Below are 21,596 nucleotides of genomic sequence, written 5' to 3'. Positions count from 1 at the left end.
CACTTTACTATTCAAAGTCCATCTCCTTGTATGTAAACATTTGCTCAATAGGTACAGGAGTACATCTGAGCTATTAATAAAAGCTCTTTTTATAACTCAATGAAGGAAATAGGCTTAATCGTAAGTTATATGAATACTGCCAAGTCATATGAATACTGCCATAAAAGCACTTACACCCTGTGAATATGAAGGGGGGTCTAGGGAGAGTAGTGCAGCAGCAGACTGCTAATGATAGGCAGAACTACTTTTGGTTTAGTTGAAGTCTTAGCATGTCCCTGAATTTCAATACAGGTGTGTAACCATCAGCTTAAAAGCAATTTCACAGCCCTCTTCTCAACTCTTCTATCTTGGTACTGGGGACAGTACAGGACCAAGAACTGACTCCTAGTGTTGTATTAGTCTTTGTTTTCTCAAACTAGGTATAAGAATTACAAGTAATTTAACCACAACATAACTTCATACACCACAAAGCAAAATGAAAGAAAATCCACCACAGAGTATGTAATTTTTAATAATGTTTTGTAACAACTTGTCTTTCCTAACCATATATTGCTAAAACTTTATTGTTACCCTACTCTAAACTGAAATAAAATAAAGATGTGAGGAAGTAATACTAATCAATCTGATATGTTTTATTTTTCTGACTTTTCTTTTCACTTTTCCTGCCATTGAGTCATCATTTATTAAGAAATATTTTGATACTGACTGTCCATCCATAGCAAGGTTTGTAGTTTATGTTCAGATTAACCATGTCACTAAAAAGTGTGACTTAAATTACATGAAAGCATAACACAAAGAATAACTGTGAGAACTGTAGAGGACAACATGTATCATCAGTAAAATTATTTTAATTATTGCATGTGCACTGAAGAATCTCTTACCTTCTCCATGTACTGTGAGCAATTTGACTCTTGCAATAAGTTCGAAGCTTCTTGTTTATAATATTCCCCTGTTTCATTCAGAAAAGGACACTCAAAAATTTCCTGATAAAACTAGAAAAGAGATTTTTTTTTTTTAAAGGACAAATAATGTATATACTAAATTGACATTTCAGATTAAAAATACATAATCAGAAATGTGTATCTACCTTTAGGGGGAATTTTTTCTTATACTGTTCAACATGAACAAAGGAGTTAATAACCCCATGGATTACTTTCTGGTTTGGGTCTTCTCCACAGCGATCACTGAAATAGACAAAGAAAACATTTATGAGAATGCAGGTTTCTGGTGTAACTCTTCTATAGCCAAATGAAATAAAATTGGATGAAAACATTTTCCAGTAAACTCCCCTGATCAGATTGGCAAAATTAAAGGAGATTAATCTTAAAATAAAAAATGCACTTCTTTCTCTCATATACATTTAAATAGTTGAGTTACTCATAAACTGTTCAAAAGCATTTAAAGGTCATGAAATTTCCAAATATTTGCTAAGGATCTAAGTATTACAAATTATATATTCTATGCAAGTAGTTTAAAAGCTACAGTAATTTCCATTTTGTATTTGTAGCCTTTATTACATAGACTACCTTCACACTCTTGCCCCTTCCATAAAAATCCATCCTTTTTACCAGCACCACTAGAAGAAGCATGGTGTTTTCTTTTCTGAATATCTACTATTCAACATGTAGATTTCAAGTGGAATAAATAACACACCTGGCCCATTATGTCACAATATTTAATCATACAGAAAAGGAAAACCTTACATCTTCCAGTCAAGTTCTTAGCTTCAAATGAAGGAGTTAAACTGAAGAAAATGATGTCTTTAGTTCCATTCAGGTGAAAATAGAAGTAATTAAAATTAATGTTTTGCATGCTAAAAAGACTAGTGTTCAGTCCTTTGCAAAGACTGGGAAATAACCAGCACTCAAAACAGCAGAGACTTCCTCTTAAGACATGGAAAGTTCTAAATAATTCCCATTTTTCATATGTACTTTGCAACCAAGTAAAAAATATTCTCTAACTCCTAAGGCATTAAATAGGACTAAAATATTATTTACAAAAGGGTTATATATGATTAAGCATCAAAGACAAGCATTACCATATACCCAACTAGGCTGGGGTGAAATGGGAGAGAAGTAATTTTACTAATGTCATTTATTTTGGTTTGTAATCAGGAAAAATTCCAGAGGACCCCATACTGAGGTCAGGCTAACTGGCCTGTAATTACCAGGATCCTCCTTCCTACCTTTTTTATAAACAGGTGTCACATTGGCCAGTTTCCAATCATCTGGGACTTCATCAGTGAGCCACGGCTCTTGATAAATGATGGAGAGTGGCTTCGCAAGCTCATCTGCCAGCTCCCTCATCACCCTAGGGTGGATCCCATCTGGTCCCATTGATTTATAAATATCCAAGTGTCCCAGTAGTTCTCTGACCGCCTCCTTCTGGATAACAGGGGGACCATTCTGCTCCCTGGCATCACCTACCGACCCCTGAGGACAGTTGTCTTGAGGACAAGCTGTCTTACCACTAAAGACTGAGGCAAAGAAGGCATTAAGCATTTCTGCCTTTTCCTCATTTTAGTTACTAGGTTGCCTGCCTCATCCAATAAGGAACAGAGGTCAGTTATACCTTTCCTTTTACTATTAATACTTCCTGGCTTCAGAAATGCCATTCAAAAGAGACATTATATCCATTACTTTGTTGTCAAATATTTAATTCAGGAATAAAAAACACAAATAAACTATTAAAATTAAGTTTTCAATGCCATACAGATTTTTTTCTGACCAAGTGCATGTTCAAGGAACTTCAATCTGCCAAAATACCTCTCTCCCTCAGTTTACCTAACCAGTCTGGTCACCTGAGTAATCACTTAAAAAAACCCTAGAGTTATCCTAAACAGTGGTAGAAGTGCAGAAACTGATGAAACTTACAACTACACACAAGATCTGTAGTAGACTGCAAAATTTGTTTATTCATAAATTAGAAGCTTCTTTAGAAGTTAAATAAATTTTTTAAATCAAAGCTTTAAAAGTCCCAAGATCTTTGGTTTTGTTTAGAAGTAGAAAAAAAAAAAAGATATTCAGAAATAAAATAATAACTTTCCCTCAAACTACAAAAAAAAATTATCTTCATTTCATTCAAACTGAACACCAAAAATGTTAAGTGAAGGTATTGATCTGAAAAACAGAAACCCAGAAGCTTTGTCACTTGCAAGAATTGCTCTGGGTTCCATGCAAACATAGCTTCTCTGGCTTTGACAAATCTTTGCCCAAGGCCTGGTCCTTAACTTGACTGACAGCACAGAAGCTAAAGGCAGTCAGCATCAGGTGGAGAAAAAGTTAAAATGCATCCTATGGGACCTGGACAGTTATTCTAACTCCTCTCTTATCCCATTAATAAGAAGGGTTGCTGAAACAGAAAGATCACTACTCTGTGCTTACAGGGAATTCACTGCCTTTTTCTACACATGAAAGCCACAAACACACAGCTACAACAAGAAAAGCTGACTGACCATCATAATCACAAAAGAAGTTACCTTAAAAAAACCAGACATAAAAGAATTCTGTGGAAGTCCACAGATTTTCAAAGTGAAAAAAAAAAAAAAAAAAAAAGTACAAAACCCCCACATTATGTTAAAGCAAGAAACAATCAAACACTCACTTTTTTATTTCTCGGAGGAGCATCCGAATAAGGATGGCCTGCAGCGGCTCAATCATTAATTTTCTCCACATATCAAGAGCTAGCTGTCAAGACACAACACAAGTTTGTATCAATAAAAAGTACATAAAAAAAAAAACCTAAAAACCACCACACCAAACCCAGAACAGTACCAAAGATGACACAATTCCCCATTGAGGATTTTTAAAATTCAGTTGTTCCATAACCTCTTCTTTCCCTACTCAGGCAATATATGAATGCTGGCTTCCCAGCCCGCATTCTTCCTACACATCTCATAGAACGGATTCATTCCTTGGTTCTACTCCAAGTATTCTCAAATGCATGTAAGGACTCCAAGCAAGTTGGTTACAAGGGCAGATTTTGAGACTACACATAAACAAAACATCTGCACAGTAATAGGTAAGTAACATACCTTTCTAATCAAAGTGTCTGAATGTGTGCAAACACCAGTATTTCTAACAATGACTGCAAAATAAGCCTCAGCTGACAAAAGGGAATTTCTTTTGGCCAATTTGTCAGAGGTCACAGTCAAAGATATAGAATCCTTTCATCCAACACACAAAGAACATCTCCAAACTAAGATACTTACATCTTTAAGCAAAGTCACTGGTAAGCTAACATTTGGCTTCTAATGGAATTCAAATCAGTTCAGGAATTCATCAATTCTTACAAGTGAAGCAGTTGCTCCCAAGATACACCATTTTAAAAAACACAATTTCAATAGGTCAAACGAGTTTTTACACTTGAATCAAAGTCAGATTTAAAGCCCAAAAGGGATAATGTGATCCCTTATACACAGAGTATAACTGCACATAGGAGACCTCCAAAAACACCTGCCAGGAAGTAGTAGACTGGGAAAAAATGAAAGTGTGCAGTTCAGTAAGGACAGAGGGAATATTGCTTCTAAGAAAGCTTTGACACAACTAACAGGTCATTAGATTTAAAAATTAAACAATCAATCAGGTATGTCTTAACTGAAAGCAGGCACATAGCTATCTGATCCACTCTGTGAAATGAATCTCCTTTTTAAAAAGCAGGCAAATGAACGTGCTCCAGTTGTCACAGCTATTCAGCAGCACCCATGCTGCAATACAGGGTTAAGAAAGTAAACCTGACACAACTGCACCATAAGCAGATTAAAGGAGAGGTAAAGGTTTGCTTATAAATCCAAAGACAGATCATGTTTTGAAAGAAAATTGTTTTAGGAGTGATTTTCACTGTCATGCCTTGTGGAGAGCAGTTGGAGAACAGTTAAGTTTCTGTAAGACAACAGGAACTCCAGTACAGAATGAAAGAAGCCAGCTGAAAGAAGCCACCTCTGGAGAAGGAAGAAAGGGAGGGGAAAAAAAAGGAAAGAACTGATACATTTTGTGACTATGAGGTGAAGAGAAACAAGCTCAAGTAGATCTCTTCTGAATGTGGTCTCTAGCATGGTCCTTCTCACATATGAGCTACCAGTGGGAAACAAAGTCAAGTCACCTATTGGAATTTTCTTGTCAAATAAACTATAGACAGATCAATCCAGCAACTTGATGTATTAGTTCAAGACAGTTTTTCCCACTTGAGGATAGGGACTGATCTTCTCCAACTAGACTGGCAATACTGAATGTGGCAGTTTTCTCCATTTTCCAGAATCTGTTTCTGGGGGGAAAAACCCCAGAAGGCACATCTTAAATACCTTCTAGCTCAGGGCTCCCACAGAGCCATTGAAAACTCAGGAGCTTGAAATCAGTGATAGGAGCTCAACTCAAAAAAGCAGTCTCCTTCACCATGCATTCATAACATACAGAGAAGAAAAAAGTAATCTCTTGCAAGCACTGGCAGACTATTTTCATTAACTTATCTCATCCTGTGTATTTCCTAGTACAACAATTACTGAATGTCTGGAACACTTGTGGGGATGAAGAGCTGTTTGAAGCTGTGCCCACACACCTCACACACACACCTCTGCCCTCATGTACAGACCTACTGTTACACACCTCAGAAGAGCTGAGCAAGAATGGACTTGTTCATTGATTACTGAAAAGCTCCCTAAGTTTTGTTACCACACAAGAGTGACGTTGAGGCAGAAACTTCAGAACAGAGAGTGCAGTTTTGCTTCTAAAAATACTGGGCATTATTTCTGTAACTTCATGCTGAGACTGAAGAGAACTATACATAAAATAAACATGTTTGCCCTTGGGTAGATAAAGGCCAGATCATTTTAGTCATCTAAAATGGCATAAATGGTAGTTCCTTCCATTTTAAAGTGATAAACAACAAGTAATTTGACTTCTGCCAGAGCCCTTGTACAATCTAAAGAATAAAAGACAGAATCCTACAGGAACCATAATGAAAGAGAAATGCTTTCAAAACAAAGACTTGATAAACTTGCCAAGTTTAGGTCAAGAAATAGAGCTTGCCTTGTAGGTCAAGAAATGGAGCAATGAATTCACCTAAATAATGCTGCAATTTAATATATGAATGTAGAACTCAAGTCTCCATTACTTTTCAGGACAAAGGAGTGACTGCTATAAACCTAATCCTGCACAAGTCATGAACAGATATTAACTTCACTGCCTTGAGATTCTTAAGAAAAGCTTTTATACTTTGTCACATCAAGAAATAGAAGCCTAAAAACTAATATTTCAAGGGCTTCTGAAAACAAAAGTATACTGCTTCTTCAACATGTTTTCTAGATAGCAATATCACTTAAAAATCTAAAGGTCGTTTGCAAAGTGTTTCTATTATCACATTTTAAACCCAAGTTTTCCAACAGTTTCCATATTTGTTTTTTTTTCCCTGCCAGGTCACTCTTACTTTTCTACACCAAAATTGTAATCTCATTTTACAAGGGGAACAGTGCTTACATCTACAATATTTCTGTGACATAAAAGAGCAAAAAATTTCAAAGGACAAAGCTGAACTCATAGCATTCTGAATACTGTTTATCTCCAACCCCACTTTCAGAGATACCTACCTCTCCAATTTCCATCAAAGGTTCATTCATATCCACCCCTCCATAACCATACTGAAGATCAGCTTCAGTCAATTTGTTCTTCTTAATAAACTGTGTGTTGAGGTACCTATAGAAATAAGGATATCCTCATCAAAACAGGCAAAGCTAAAAGACTTTTTCATTAGGTTCAGAACTGTGAAATGTCTTCCACATCACAAAATATAGCCTCCTTTAACCAGTGCCATTGTTATTTGTAGAAAAATATTACAATACAAATGACATTGAAAGAATTTACATCACATTAAAACAGTAGTGCTGGTAACAGAGATCAAACAGGAACCTGAAATATCACTGTCAGCATTTTCTTGGTGAGCATCTTACTTGTGTAAGAATCCAACCTTCCAACATGCACTGCTTTTACATAGATACATATATGTATCTGTTACCCATACACACATATATGTGCAAAATAACTCCTAAACTCACTGATTAGTATTAGAGTGCTAGTAGTTTATTTTAATGATAGAAAAACACTCCTACTATCAGATATTTTTAAGATAAGAATATTTCCTTCTACCTGGACTGTTTATTCTTCTGTTTCTCTCACACTGAAACACAGAAGTACAGCTCATTTTAACAGGTCATGATAACTAGCTAACAGCCAGATTACAAATTTTAAAGAGAAGAATTTTCAGAAATTATTTTAAGTTAACAGTTATAGAGAAGAAATGCTATAAATGCTATTTTTAAATTCAGTATTTACTACTGTATGCATAGTTTTTATCAAGAACACAAAATGGATTCTATGCAAGACCTGCTAAAACATCCCTCTTGACTCTCAGTATTCCCACAGAACAAATATTGTAACATTTTAAAACTGAACCAATCTTTCCTTTCCCAGATAACTAGGAAAAAAAATTTGAATATATTTCCCAACTACATTATTTCTTATATTAGAAATGCTTAAATGAGCCAACTAAAGAGATTTTTTAAATTTCTGATCTAAGCAGAAGTTTTGAGATGCTCAGTTTCAGACACTGAAAAGAGCCAGGTTACTGAAGCACTTTAAGAGCCTCAGAGGCTGCACCTGACCAGAGATGTCTGAACACTCTTGACAAGAAGGCAAAAGCCAAGCAAAGGAGAAAAGGAAGAACACACTGTGAAATCCTGTGAACTTGAAAGAATTTAGGACACCACAGAGTCCAAAGAAGGAAGACATGTCGTAGTACAGTGATGACAAACTGGAGTACAGCAGCTACTTTCACACTCTTACAGAGTACTGTAACCTGTGCTGCCATCGATACCAACCACGAACTATAAATGCAGGTCCCTCTAGAAGGCTCCAGGCTCTCCATGTCATACAAAACCTGGGAGGACATTAGGAACACCTCGAACGTCAGCCTTAAGCAGGCTCCCTGGTGGCATTTTCCCATCTTCCCCCATGTGAACAAAGCCAACAGTTGCCAATCTGCTTTTTCTTGTTAAACTTGCTAAGAAGGAAAGCCCTACACTCTCCTCACTTACCCCCTCTCTCTTCCATCAGTACATACAGCAAGAGTAGCATGTAAAAATAAAAATTGCTACACCATGATATGCTGGTATTATTACAAATATTTCAAAGACAAAACGGAACAAAGCAAAAGCTGCACCATGTGTGTTTAGTTGTCAGGATTTTATTATGAAAAATTGTAATACTTCTTTCTCTTTTTTTCCTTTAACTGCCTTTATTTCAAATTGCTGAAAACTCTCCCAATCACTTGAAATCAAAGTAGGCAGACCAGATTTTTTAAAGCACCTATGAAACCAGTTACAGCACCAAGACGCTGGTAAGGCCTAACGTCCAGCATTGATTTTATCTATTATTTTTACCATCATAACTAACAAAAACAACAACCAAAGACATTTCTTTCAGTGTTCCTTATTCCATCAGTTTTATCACCTTACTTTTCAAACGGAATCCAAATTTGTTTTCCTAGCAAAACACACCAAGGAGGAAGGGTAAAAAAAAATCAAACCAAAATCAACACTGAAGAAAGAAAAGATTTAACTCATTTTCCAATGACATCATCAATCTCACATTTTAGGAATTTTGCTCATAAGTGTCTCACATTTGAGCAGTGCTTCAAATATTGCCTATTAGGTTAGAAGAAGAGATGCAAGCCTAATTAAATTTTAAGGGAATCTATTTTAAGGTAACTTTCAGATTACCACCTGTAAACATTAATCCGTTTTCATTGCTGCAAGACCTATACATACTAGAACCTGGAATACAACAGAGTCAACTAAATTATGGTACTTTTTTCAGAGTAGGCATGCAATAAGAAAAGAACACCAACTAATTCATAAAAAGTAGAATATCTTAAAGCTTTGACTCAAACCATGCTGGTTCAACTGCAAACTGCAGTACAGTGCCATCCTTGTAGAAGAACTCCTAGTATTATGAGTTTATACACTGCAGGCTTGATTAGCACCAACACATTTGACACTGCAACATCAAGCAGAATATATTAGTAATGAAAGAACTTTAGAAACTGTCTTGGATACTTACCTGTTGAGGCATTATTCCTTTTTTCTCATGTTCTGCTACCATAACTATATTCTCTCCAAAATTAACCTGAGGCATATTAATCTAATGCTCTCTTTAATCAACACTCTTCAACTTAACCTGCAGGTCATGTTAAATTTCATGTTAATTTCAAAGGTTTAACAACTCTTTTGCAAAGCTTACCTGTATAAGCAGTCCATATAGTCTGCCCCTTTGCTATACTCTTCCCAGTATCTGTGATACATAACCAGTACTTGTTCTTCAGCTTCCAGAACTCTCTGTGAAGGCACACATACCCCACACACTAGAATTAGTATGAAAATAGCACACATACTTAGGAAGTTATCACAGGATTATCATTTTGGAACAGTATTTGCATATTCAGAATTGTGGCAATGACCAAAAAGCTTACACATCTTAATACTACCAAGTTTTGGTATGCCAGCTAGAACACCTGGACTTGCTTTATTTTGTATTTAAAAATAACAATCTGTATTGTTTTGTATTGATCTTTTCAGAAGTACCTGCTTGAATAAGCCTGGTTCATATTCTCACATCAAACTGGTGGGATAACTCACAGAACCATTCTCTCAGTGACACAGATCCATTTTATATTCACACAGCCACATGCACTGCACACCAGAAGAACTGACCAACTATAAAACCACTATGCTTTACTGGATAGACAAGTCCTTATATGTACCAAGAATCACAGAATAAAACAAGTTTAACAAAGCACAGACACATGTAAATGAAAAAAAAGCATTAAAGTTTTTCAAATCTAGGCCCAAATCTTTTGAAATTTAAGCAAATCATCATTTGAAAAGCTACTGAACTTCTCAAAATAGATTCATACTTCAGAGAAGTAAGTTCAACCATTTAAACTAATTAGTATGATTTGTGAGGGAGGACAAGATCCTAGGAATTCAACTTGAATTCTCTCCAGAGTTTGTAATTTTAAAATCTGGCTCAAGCAGCAAAGAAGCTCATGCAAAAAATGCAAAAAAGGGTAAAAAAAATATGAAGGAGTAAAGTTAGTAGACAAAACAGAATTGAGAACACTTTACTCTGCTGTATGCATTTTGCAAAGGTTTTCCATCATTATTTCAGAGACAAGTGGTAGATAGCCAATTTAAAAACTGGATGTATGCTTTCCAGTACTTCTCAAAGCTTCCACTGTGCTGGCACCTGCCTGATTATCCTAAGTGAGCTCATTCAGCTCATTAAATAAATGAAGAACTTATTTGGCAGAGTTCTCTAGTTTAGTGAACTGATTTAGTCTATCAGAGCGCCAGAATTGGCCTCTCTGTAGCCAGTGGAACTGCCCATTAAGACACCCAGTCTATCTTGTCAAATACTCAGGTACCTAAGCATGAAGCCATTAAGCAGCACTATGCAGAATTTGCAATGCTTTACCCCCTATAAAGACACTGATAAGCATCTTATTTAAATCTACTTCTCTTTTTACTGATATAGATGGAGGCACCATTCATCTGTCCTATCTACAAAACATGATGAATCATAATTCTAATGAAATTTGCTGTCTTAGCTGATGAAACACAAGTTAACTCACAGCTATACAGACATACAAATATTGTTGTCATAATAAATAATTTGCCATTATTTCCTCTCCTCCCAAGTGTTTATTTCCCACACATTTCAGAAGGTTTTTGTTTATTTTTAACAGAGTATATACAATCAGTTTTCCAAGACACTAGAGCAGATACATTTCTCTTGAAACAGAAGGCTAATGACAAACTACAGAACATTTGCAAAATGAAGATGTTTTTCTAACTTGTTTGATTATAAACATTCAATGTAAAAGAAAGAACTTGCGTTTCAAACCAATGAATATATTGCATAAACCACAACTGTTGGCTTAGAATGAAAATTATTTCTTTTGTGTTGCATATCAATAGGTATCTATAATACCTGCCCACATTTGTGTACATGTTGTGACATGTGTTACATATTTCATACATACAAGTATTGTGTCTCTGCAACTCTGTCACCTGTGATTTAGTCGCATAAAGGCCTATAAAAAGTCAAAAAAAAAAAAAAAGAAGGATGAAGAACACCTACATGGACATCAGTAACTGTACAGGTTACCTTGTGCAAATGGCGTACATGATTCTCCAAAAAAATTTTAGTCTCAGTATAAAGTCTCTCTCCAAGAGGTTCGGGATAGGCCACACACAAAGCATAAATGTCCCTGGGCTTAAAGTCAAGGTTTGTATTAAAGTGTGAAAACATATCAACAAAGTTTATGATTTACAGAACCCTTTCTCCTACCCACATGCAGTTTAGGTTTTGGGGTTTTTTTTTACATTGACCAAAAAAGATAAAATGGATCATTTTCTGAAATTAGTGTAAGTATTGGCTTGTGCAGAATCCAATCTATATTAAATACTGAATGCTGAGGCAATGTTAGAGCTAAGATCTTGAAACTTCTGATAGTTCCATACTGATGTGGTTTCTACCCTTTATTTGCCATGTATAATATACAATAATCTCAAGGTGAAAAAGCAGCTTTCATGCACCATTCTTCTGTATTTGCAGCCAGCATGAACTGAAACTCTTCTCATATAATGAAAAGGAGCACTAATTAGATTAAGAACATGATTAGTCAAGTACAGAGCAGAGCAAACACATGGTGAAGCAGACTTCAAGTTTTCCTTCCTGGAGTCCGAAATAACTTATTGTCCCTGAATTTTGCCCTCACTCCACAGGTAAAACAATTTCAGGGGACACTGAAAATTAAAGAATCACAATGGTGGTCTGGATAAAAAAAAAAAAGTTTATATTCTTTTTAACCATTATGATAATTTCAGTAATCCTGTTTATATCACAGCCACAAAAATCAGTTGTACTTGCTAACTTAAAGGGGCAGCAACAACCTGTTAAGCCACCCTTAAGGTGGTTTTGTCCCCAAACTACCTTGCAGAGCTATACCTTTGGTTTGTATCAAGTTTTAAGAGTAACTTGAGGAAGAGGAGTTATTACTGAGAACTTTGCTTTCAGGAAAGTCAAGCAAGGATTAGGTCAAGCTTCACATGAACAACTGTGGGAAATAAACTAATTCTGCAAAAGTTACTTTAAAACATGGCTTAACCACTAAGCCTAAGCACTTTATAGAGCCAGCCATGGAAGAAATCCATAATTTAGCATATCACTTCAATCAAGGGAAGACACAAGATCTGCTAGTCTACCCTAAAAAAGCACAAGCCTGTGTGAAAGGAGGTAGAAGACAGACAGTTGAAGAGTCACCTGCTTAATCTACGGAACAGTGTAAAGCTCTCATCACACAGCTTGTCCAAATGCATGTTTCATTTTTTTATACAAAATTACTACTCAAAACAAAGAAGATTCTGATGCAGGAGAGCTAATTAGGAAAAAAACCCCTTTATACGGCAACTGGAATCTCAGAGACCCCCAACCAGAATCTAATCTTGAGTACATTATTTCACCCACATAGATCATCTTTGCTAGAATTCTCCTCAGAACAGCAAAAAGTGTTAAATGGAAACACTGTGAAACAAAACAGGCAACATCCACTGCTTTGTAACAGTAGCTACCAATACAATACACCATCCTGTAAAGTAATGACCCATAAAATATCAAAACAAACTTAAATAGAGAAGAATGAAATATTCTATTAAAGAGATGGTGAAGAATAATTGATTTTTACACTTTCCCCTCCCCAACAAATTTTCTCAGTCTAAGGACGGTGAATAGTCAAATGCATCCTCAATATAATTCAAGCCACAAGCCTCTTCACTATACCAAGATATTTCTGAAAAATTAAACTCAGAATTAGAAATCTTCATAATTTGCTCACAAGAAAAAGGGATATGAGTTTTTTCTCTTTCGATCCACAACTACACTACCTGAATCACCAAAATCTACAGATCTCTACTACAAGAACTTACAAATTCAGAGGAAAGAGGCAGTCTTCACCATAGCAGCACAAGAATATAGCAATGACAGTTTATTTGATGAAAGCAGCAAACAAATATCTCTGATTTTATCTTGTGAACAAGTTTCTTAGTTTTAATAAACCTATTTATGAATGAAAATGGTATCTTTACTCCTTCATGAAACTGCACATCTTCCAAACATGCCTTTCCTTATTCTAGAGAACAAATTTTCTTACAAATGAAGAAAGCCGAATCTAGTATTCTTCCTTGACATTTGCCACTGTGTTTAATATCAGCAGATACACAAACTAAGAGTTTAATCACAGAAGCACTTGAACAGGCACCTCACCCTCCTGTATCAACCAAATACTACTTGCTGGATATCAAGTTTCTCTGGAATTATACAAAAGAAAAGCTATCATGAGATTGAAATATATTTGACTGTTACAAAACTGTTCTTTCTTGCTCAATTTGTAATTGTTTCTTTATCAATTTTATCTTTAAGTCCAGAATCCACATTTGAGGGTCATATTCAAAGTGTTGTGACTCTCTTAACAAAAACAAAAAAAAAAAAACCCAAAAAAACCCAAACAAACAAAACAAGAAAAAAAAATCTCTGACGTGAAACTAATCACTAATCATCACTGGTATTTCACTCCATAAACTTAAAGCCTATTTTTCCTGTGCTGCTGTCCCATAGAACAGGAAGAAGCTTTTACTGTTCAATAATTTATCTTTAATGGTGAAAGCCATCTGTTCTTCCAGTTCAGCATGCAGTTTTGCAGGGTGAGAAAGGCCAGAGGAAGCTGCAGCCAACCTGCTGCCTAGGGGCCTTTGCTCTGTATTGAGAACAAGAACATCAAAACCCTTCTGTGACTTAAGTGCTTTGGTAGCTGCTATTTGAGTGGCAACCCAGCAATGGCAAACTGAAGCACTTCCAAACTAAGAAGGAACAACAACAAAATTACTATCAACAAGAAAATACTATATTCAAGGCTATAAAAACTCACAAATATTGTCCTCAGGGTTAAAAAAGCACTTAGTTAGGACTTCTCTAGGCAACCAGTGTAGAACTTTGGGAAAATTTATATTCATCAGTCTTCTGTAACAGAAACAAAATTTGCAGAGAATTTCAGGACTCAGTGAGAAAGAATCATGACCATATGAACTTTATTTACTCTTCCTTCTTGGCCAATTGTTTTTAAAGATATATGTTTAAGTTTCTGGTTCATCATAGGGTCCTTGCAAAACAGTTCATTAGAGGAGGGAGAACAAATTTCGGGAAAAAATGGTGAAAAAAAGCAGGTGGCCATGCTCCATACTTTTAAAATAATTATGTTTGAAGCACAGCTGTCCCTGGGTACTGTTGATCTTATTTTAACTTACTGGGTAGAAGTCCCAAGACAACAACAGGAAGAGTCTGATGTTCTACCTATTCAAAAAAGTTCTAGGTAAAAGGCAGTTATTAAAGTACAGAGGAACTACTGACCACTCTCTAACCAAGCCTTAACTTAAAAAGCACTCCTATGCCTACTGAACAGTCTTGAAAGTGATACAATGTATTCACAATAACACCTCAAACAGAGATGTATCTGTCACTCATTTACCAGACAATGAAACAAGTTCATACACATTTCTTTCTAGAGAAAATCTTTAAAGGAAATCTGAAGGTCAAAGGTGGTTCAGGATGACTCACATTCTAAATAAAAGGACATATGGTCTTTCAGATGATCTTTTCCAGAAGATTTTAACTCTTACACCATTGTGGTTCCCAGCTCATTGCCATTCTACCATTTCAAGTATGAGGTAAAACATTTATTTAAAGATAAGCCATGTTTAACAATAAAATTACCATAAGTTACAAAGGAAACACTATATTAAAGACAAACAAGTTCTGGGAACTAGTGGGGCAAAAATTAGTTCTAGAAGTGGAGTATGTGCAGTACAAACCTGTCATCCCTAAAATACTGTCAGTTTCCATACTCCACTGGATCTCAGCTGCCCCAAAACAGCACAAGGGAAAGGTAACACTTAGAATACACTGATGCAGATTGAAACAGTGATTGCTTGCTGTATCTTATCCTTTGTTTCCACATCACTGTGTCAACTATACAGTACAAAGATCAACTGATACTATAATCAATGAAATTTTATTTATTGGGTTTTATTGAAACAGTTAAAATAATTTGCCATCTTTCTATTGTGCTGATTAAGCAATAAGAAAAAGAGTTAATAGAACATTTCCTTTAGAATTGCTGTAGATGTTTAGAAACATTACTCCAATTAAACTGAATTTAAGAGAGAATAAAAAGTTAACAAGGAACAAGATGACGTATTTTTTAAATGCCAATTAAAAAAAAATATTTAATACTTTAGTCTTCTTTATGTATAAAACCTGGAAAAAGCTTTTATTCCAGCTGTATAGAACTACCAGTTCCACCAAGTTGTTGAGCACTCACTGAGCACCTTGTGTTAAAACACAAAGTCTGGTTACAGGAAGCAGAACTACTCAACAACCAACATTCAAGCTGGAAGTTACACAAACTCCTTAGGCCATTCAGCCACAGAAAATAAGCCAAAAGGCTCATGCCCGTGCCAAATCAGACACTAACAGTGCCACTTTCCAAGGAATGTAATTAAGAGATGATACTAAGTTAGGTCTTAAGAATTACATGCCAAATGATTATTCCAAGACTGCTTCCTGAGTATGCTATTCATAAGCAATCCTTTTCTGATGTTCAATCAACTGGACTAAATCCCAAAAGAGGATCAACAGCAAATGTGTGTGCAAGGTCTCCACATATGAAGTTGTGAGCAAAACAGTGTGACGAGGAATCAATACAACATCTCATGCAACAATTATTATTTTGTATTTAAATCTATTTTAGATACTCTTGTTCAAAAGTTTTAAGCTACAGAATTTAACCACTTGATAAAGACTGACTTGTGTAATCCTCAAAAACTGCTTAGAAAGAATGACTGCAGAACAACTTCTCAGCATGTAAGTACCCACCTAATTAGTTCCATTTTTAAAAAAATTCTAGAGTCACTTAAACTTGACTTCAGTACAAGGTCATGCCCCCAGAAATTAATTACAATTTTTTTAAATGAAAGAGCTCTTAAAGATTATTACGCCACAAAACGTCTCCACAAGAACTAGGAGCTACGTACATATACACATGCACAAACTCAAAACACAGCCACGTGGGAAAGCAATTCTGAGAAATGGTTAACATGTTCAGAATTAGATGAGATTTAGAGTCAAGCTCCTACCCACAAAATAAACTTATGTTGTAAAAACTTATGTATAAGGATCTTCTCAGGTGCTTCTTTTTTCACCCACGAGAATTAACAAATCAATAAATAAGTCTAAATGATTCTTCCCCCTCATAGTTAAACCAAACTGTGACCAACCCCTGCAGAAGAGGTGCAAAGCCTCCTAAAATTCTCCAATTATTCACCACAATGTAATGGCTAATGAATACATGGGCACAGTATAACTGGTTAGAAATGTTATACTTCAAAAATGAGCCCTGAAACTGAAACTTAAAACTTGTAAAATATTACAGATGCATTTTACATGTAAAACATAAACCTTTCCACTACATCAATGTATGTACAGCTGTGACTTGAACAGCAAGACCATATGAATGCAGACAGAGTAGTTATTCTTAACCATAGCTTAACTGTCATGAGCAATAAGGCAATAACAGTGGAGGGAAAGGAAGAAGGCTTTTTAATAAATCCTTGCTGTGGAAATGGCTAATATGCTAGTTATCAGTACAGTTAGAAATGCAAAGAGGGAGAAATCTTTACACAGAACAACCTCATCATCCCTCACATCTCAAATTTAAAAATGTGCACTCTCTGTCCTGGGTATTTCCCCTGCTACACATAAACACTTAAATATACAAGAAAATCTCATTGTCAGAATAGGAGACGCTCAATACCTGTAAGAGCAGCTTTAGCATAAGCTAAGTATTAGAGCTACCAAAAGTGACTAAAGCTGAGACTAATTTACTTTTTATCAGCATGGTGATTTTCACATAGAATACTTCCCAAATATGCAGAATTTCCCATCCCTTTCCACTTATTCACAGTCCTAATAACAGGTACAGCCTAACAACAAGCTGCCCAGGATCACTGTTATATAACACAGGTTTACCCTGTGCTAAACACATCACACAAACACATTAAGTCAGATTTTTCACTTAAAGGATACGAGAAGCGATCATTCCACGTTGCTCTTTCAACATAATCCAACATCACAACAGCTTTAATCGTTGTTAAAAGTTTGTTCCATGTTTCATCAAAGTCAACTACTCGTGGTTTCAAGGACATTGTGGGGCTTTAGTGTTAATCTGTAGAAGAATTAAACATGTCAGACAACATTGCACAATCATTAAAAAAAAATATACACTTCCTTTGAATTTTTCAATTTAAACTTTGTACACTGCTGCACCACTATGATAGAGCGACACAAAGAACACCCACCCCCTCCAAAATGAAGCTCACAATTCCTCATTATAATGTTTTGGAATGGAACATTAATGTTGTATGAGTAGCCTATAACATAACACCAATTAATCTAACAGCATCATGCTTTGTGAAGTTCATTATCTCACCAAACTATTCATTTAAGAGTGTCACATGAAGAAAACAACTTTGCTGTAAATTTTGATTTGTTTACTTTTATTCAAAAACTGTGTCAACTGTCTCTAAGAAAGTTTGGGGTAAGAACAAACTAAACTATTACCAGAGTATCTGAAATCCCTACTGTCAGTTTGTAGCCTATGCTTACCTCAGGCTTTCATGAGACATTTTTGGTGTTACATTTGAAAAGCCACAAAACCCGAAAGCTTTGATTGGGATGAGAAAAAGAAAACACAGGGCAATACGTAGAGCTTGTGCAGCTTACTGCACTATGCAATACGACAAACAGTGACATCTTTCAAGTAAGACATGGCTTGAAAATACAGAAGCTGTGCTAGTAATATCCTATCAAAAATAGCAGAAGAGATTTATTGCAAAAAAAAAAAAAACACTCAACATTAAATTATCTAAATAAAACTAGGGGAAAAATAAGGTGATTTAAAAAAGAGACAACTGTGAAAGCCTCATTTCCACTAAAATCTAGTAAGGACCTGATGTGTGACATTCCAAAGCAAGTCTAGTTCCTGCTAAGAAACATGACATTTTAAGACTACAATAAAAAGTGGAAAGAATACTTCTATTTCCATTTCAAACAGATGGACAAGTGACTCTTGTCTTCCGAAAATTTCAAGGTCAGAAGGGAAAGTAGAAAGCTAGTGACATACTTTGAGTACAAGAGGCAGACCTCTGTAACGGAAAAAAATCAAATGTCATACTAAAAAACTATTTAGCAACCAGCTTACTACCTTAACCACTACTGGCTCTTACAGGATATATCACTTCTCAGTTTAAGAAAAAAGCAATAAAATCAGATGCAACTTTTAGCATGCATGCATACAACCCGCCCCCATGACTAACCAACCAAGCTCTTCAACTGCTGTAAATGTTGTGATATTTGTAAAATGGTTATTAATTCAATCCATTTGTGTCAGCAGGAGTTTACATAGAAAAATCAGTGAGAATTGACAAAACAAATATCCATCAAAGAAAGTAAGCTGAAAAACACACTGATGTATGTTTCACAGAAACATGAACCTCAGCAGAGGCAGACAACAGCTCACTTCCAGGATGGGAGAGGGGGAAGTGGTAATCTTCAAAAAGCCCAAATACCCCTCTTATGGAAAACAGAAGATCATTTCCAGCTGACCCCAAGAAAAAATAATCATGGTCCACAAAAGACATTAAGAATCATAATAAGTGCTTGTGGTAATGAAGCTGTACTTGTGCTATATTAGAAGTCGCTGTCTTGGAAACACAGGTGGTACATCCAAGAGAAAAGAGCCCTTTCTTCAAAGAGACACAAAACCGAGGGGAAGAAAGAAGGGTGAAGAAAAAGTCCTCCCCACAGTACATCCCAATGTCGTTAATCAGTAACACCGTGTTCAAGATGATTAAAACCTATTACTGTGTAAAGTAAAAGTAAAATGGTTATCCAAGTATTCTGGAGTTAAATAGTTTATAATAACAGTTATTTGGCATTCTCTTACAACTTTAATGGAAATATGAATTTAAGTGTGTTTTAGAGACATTTTAACAAGTATGGTATAACTTTTACTATAAGACACTGGGCTTTTTGGGGTATGCTATGCTCCAGTGTCAGCAATGCAAAAGCTCACCAACTTCGATTATTAAATGTCTTGTATTGATCACGGTAAGAACTCTAGGAGGGCAGAATACCTACCCCGGGGTTTAGACTATTCAGGGCGTGGGAAGCCATACCTGTTTGATAAGCCCTAAGGTAAATAGATGTTATTGAAACATATTTACTCAGTAGGATAATGAAAAGATGCCGCTTCCATCGCCTCATTCTTTAAAACATACCGCTGTCATACTGCATCTATTTGTTCACACAAATAAACATAGCATTCTGTCCAGTATCAAAGAATGCCCTAAATTTCCAAGCTGTTTTACCACCTCGATGAGCAGTATTACAAGCCCGTGGCGGGTGCGCAGAGGCAGGAGCACTCGCGTCAAACAGGTGACCAGTGCTGCCTACTCCCGCCCCGCGCCCCACTCCCCGCTCCCCACCTTCTCCCTCCACCAAAACAAAAGCGAAACTGGCTGAGGGCGCAGCCAGCGGATAATGAGCGGCCCCGCCGGAGAGGCCGCACCGCGCCCTCCCCGCGGGGCAAGGGCAGGACCCGGGGCAGGACGCGGCGGGCGGGCGCTGCCGCACAGACACCGCCGGGGGATGGGGGCCCGGGGCGAGGGGCAGCGGCGGGGCCGGGGCCGGCTGGGGGGCAGGGCCCGATCGCCCCCGCGCACAGCCGGCGGGGTCGGGACCGCCACCTCCCCGCGAGCGCGGCGCTCCCTCCCCTCAGCGCGGCGGGCGGGCTGGGCCGGGCGAGGGCGTTACCTGGCGGCCCGGGGCCCGAGTCAGCGACCCCCGCCCGGCCTCCCTCGCTCCTGCCCTCGGCCGCGGTCGCTGCCCCGTTCCGTCCTCACAGCGCTGCCATTACCCAAAGCCGCTCGCGCCCCGCCCCTCCGCCGGCGCCGCCACTGACGGGGTCGGGGCGCGGCCCCGCAGCCCCGCTCGGTGCTGTTGCCGCCGCGCCGCCGCCTCACCCGCGGTGCCGCCGCCCCCGGGTTCTGCCCGCTGGGCTTTTTCCGCCGGCCGCAGGATGAGCTGGGAACGACGGGTCCCGGCGCTCCGTCACTTTCCGATCGCACCCTCCCCCGCCGGAGCAGCGGGGTTTGGTACAGCCCGCACTGTACGGCGAGCGCGGGCGGCCGCACTTCCCAGCGGCGGGGCGGTCGCCGCGCACGCGTCACTCCGCCTCCATGGCGGGACCGTTCTCGTCCCGCGCCTTCCCGACATGGAGTCGCAGGGGACGGGGACTGGAATGGGCCTCTCCCATGGGCGCGGCGTTCCCGGGCTTCGTGTGAGGACGTCGCCGTTACCTCAGAAGTTGGAAGTGTCCCCGTCCCGCCGCCGGCCCCCAGCAGGGAATTTCCCCAGCTTCCAGCGCCCTGCGCCGGTACGGGACGCCCCGGGCAGTGCCCCGGCTGCCTCGGCAGAGCGCCCGCCGTACCCTTGGGGGCCTCGGCGGGAAGCGGCAGCACAGAGTTGTTGGGTGGAAGTAACAAAGTAGAGTCGCTGCGGAGACCAAGTAGCCGGGCGTGCTCACGTGCCCCGGGCGCACGTGCGCGCTGTGGGAGCCCCCGGGCCCCGCTTCGCCCCGCGCGCAGCGCGCCCGGGCTCGGGGCGCTCGCAACTGAACGCAGCAGCTCTCTTTTAAAAAAAGCTAAAAAAATAAATAAAAGAATCACTTAGAGCACATAGTGCAGCTCTCCGTAGGAGACAATAGTCTTCTGGAAAACAGGCATTTATTTCTGAAAATTCTCTATTGTTCAAACTACTCAAAACTCACGCCAAAACAATTTGCTTTCTCTGTTTAAAAATCAAGCAATTGTCCATTTCATTTCCAGTGCTTGCAGCTTTATCATCAAGCCTTAATGTTTTCCTTTGTGTTCTCTTTTAAAATTACTTTTATTAGCTCCTTCTAGACATTTTAAACACTATTTCAACTTTCTCTGTTTTCACCGTAAACCCCTTTATTCTTCTATTCTGCTAGTTTAACAGAAACTAGCAGAGTTTAAAGCTCTTCTGTTTGCTGGGGGGGGGGGGGAAGTAGGTTGTAACTTTAAGCTTTTGGGTGCTTGTTATTTTCTGCAAGTGTTGGATTCTATCTGGGGCACTTTCTCATTTTCTAAAGGACTGAAGGCTCTTTTTTTAGTGGTAGCGTTAGCCACAAGTTTGTGAGTTAAACTCTTAGAAGTTCAAATATATGCTGGCACAATTTAATTATGCTATTTAACCATGCTGTGTGAATGTATTAATTGTACAAGATCACATATCACAAGATAGACGGTCGTTAATGAAGAACAATCTTATCTATACACTACCCAAACATTACACAGT

At 38.1% G+C, this 21,596-nt stretch overlaps 1 protein-coding gene across 3 annotated transcripts in view; it reads right to left on the bottom strand.

The window, feature by feature from the left end:
• Positions 1-20,657, bottom strand: part of CUL2 (cullin 2) — a 38,973-nt gene extending 18,316 nt beyond the window's left edge. The window contains exons 1-8 of one of the 3 annotated variants that reach the window (XM_053976678.1): positions 20,576-20,657; positions 17,244-17,382; positions 11,214-11,316; positions 9,288-9,382; positions 6,581-6,686; positions 3,604-3,686; positions 1,088-1,184; positions 882-992 (exon numbers count right to left, since the gene is read on the bottom strand). In XM_053976678.1, the coding sequence (XP_053832653.1) occupies positions 882-992; positions 1,088-1,184; positions 3,604-3,686; positions 6,581-6,686; positions 9,288-9,382; positions 11,214-11,316; positions 17,244-17,362 (714 nt within the window). In that variant the 5' untranslated portion in view covers positions 17,363-17,382; positions 20,576-20,657. Of the gene's footprint in view, positions 1-881; positions 993-1,087; positions 1,185-3,603; positions 3,687-6,580; positions 6,687-9,287; positions 9,383-11,213; positions 11,317-17,243; positions 17,383-20,030; positions 20,150-20,239; positions 20,327-20,575 lie in introns of those variants that run through there. The other 2 variants (XM_053976672.1, XM_053976665.1) reach the window with 2 other exon arrangements.
• Between the last annotated feature and the right edge of the window lie 939 nt (positions 20,658-21,596).

The sequence above is a fragment of the Vidua macroura genome, chromosome 1, assembly GCF_024509145.1.
Source record: "Vidua macroura isolate BioBank_ID:100142 chromosome 1, ASM2450914v1, whole genome shotgun sequence".
Classification (NCBI taxonomy): domain Eukaryota; kingdom Metazoa; phylum Chordata; class Aves; order Passeriformes; family Viduidae; genus Vidua; species Vidua macroura.
The sequence above is the reverse complement of the archived record's forward strand: the minus strand, read 5'-3'. Positions and strand labels throughout refer to the sequence as shown.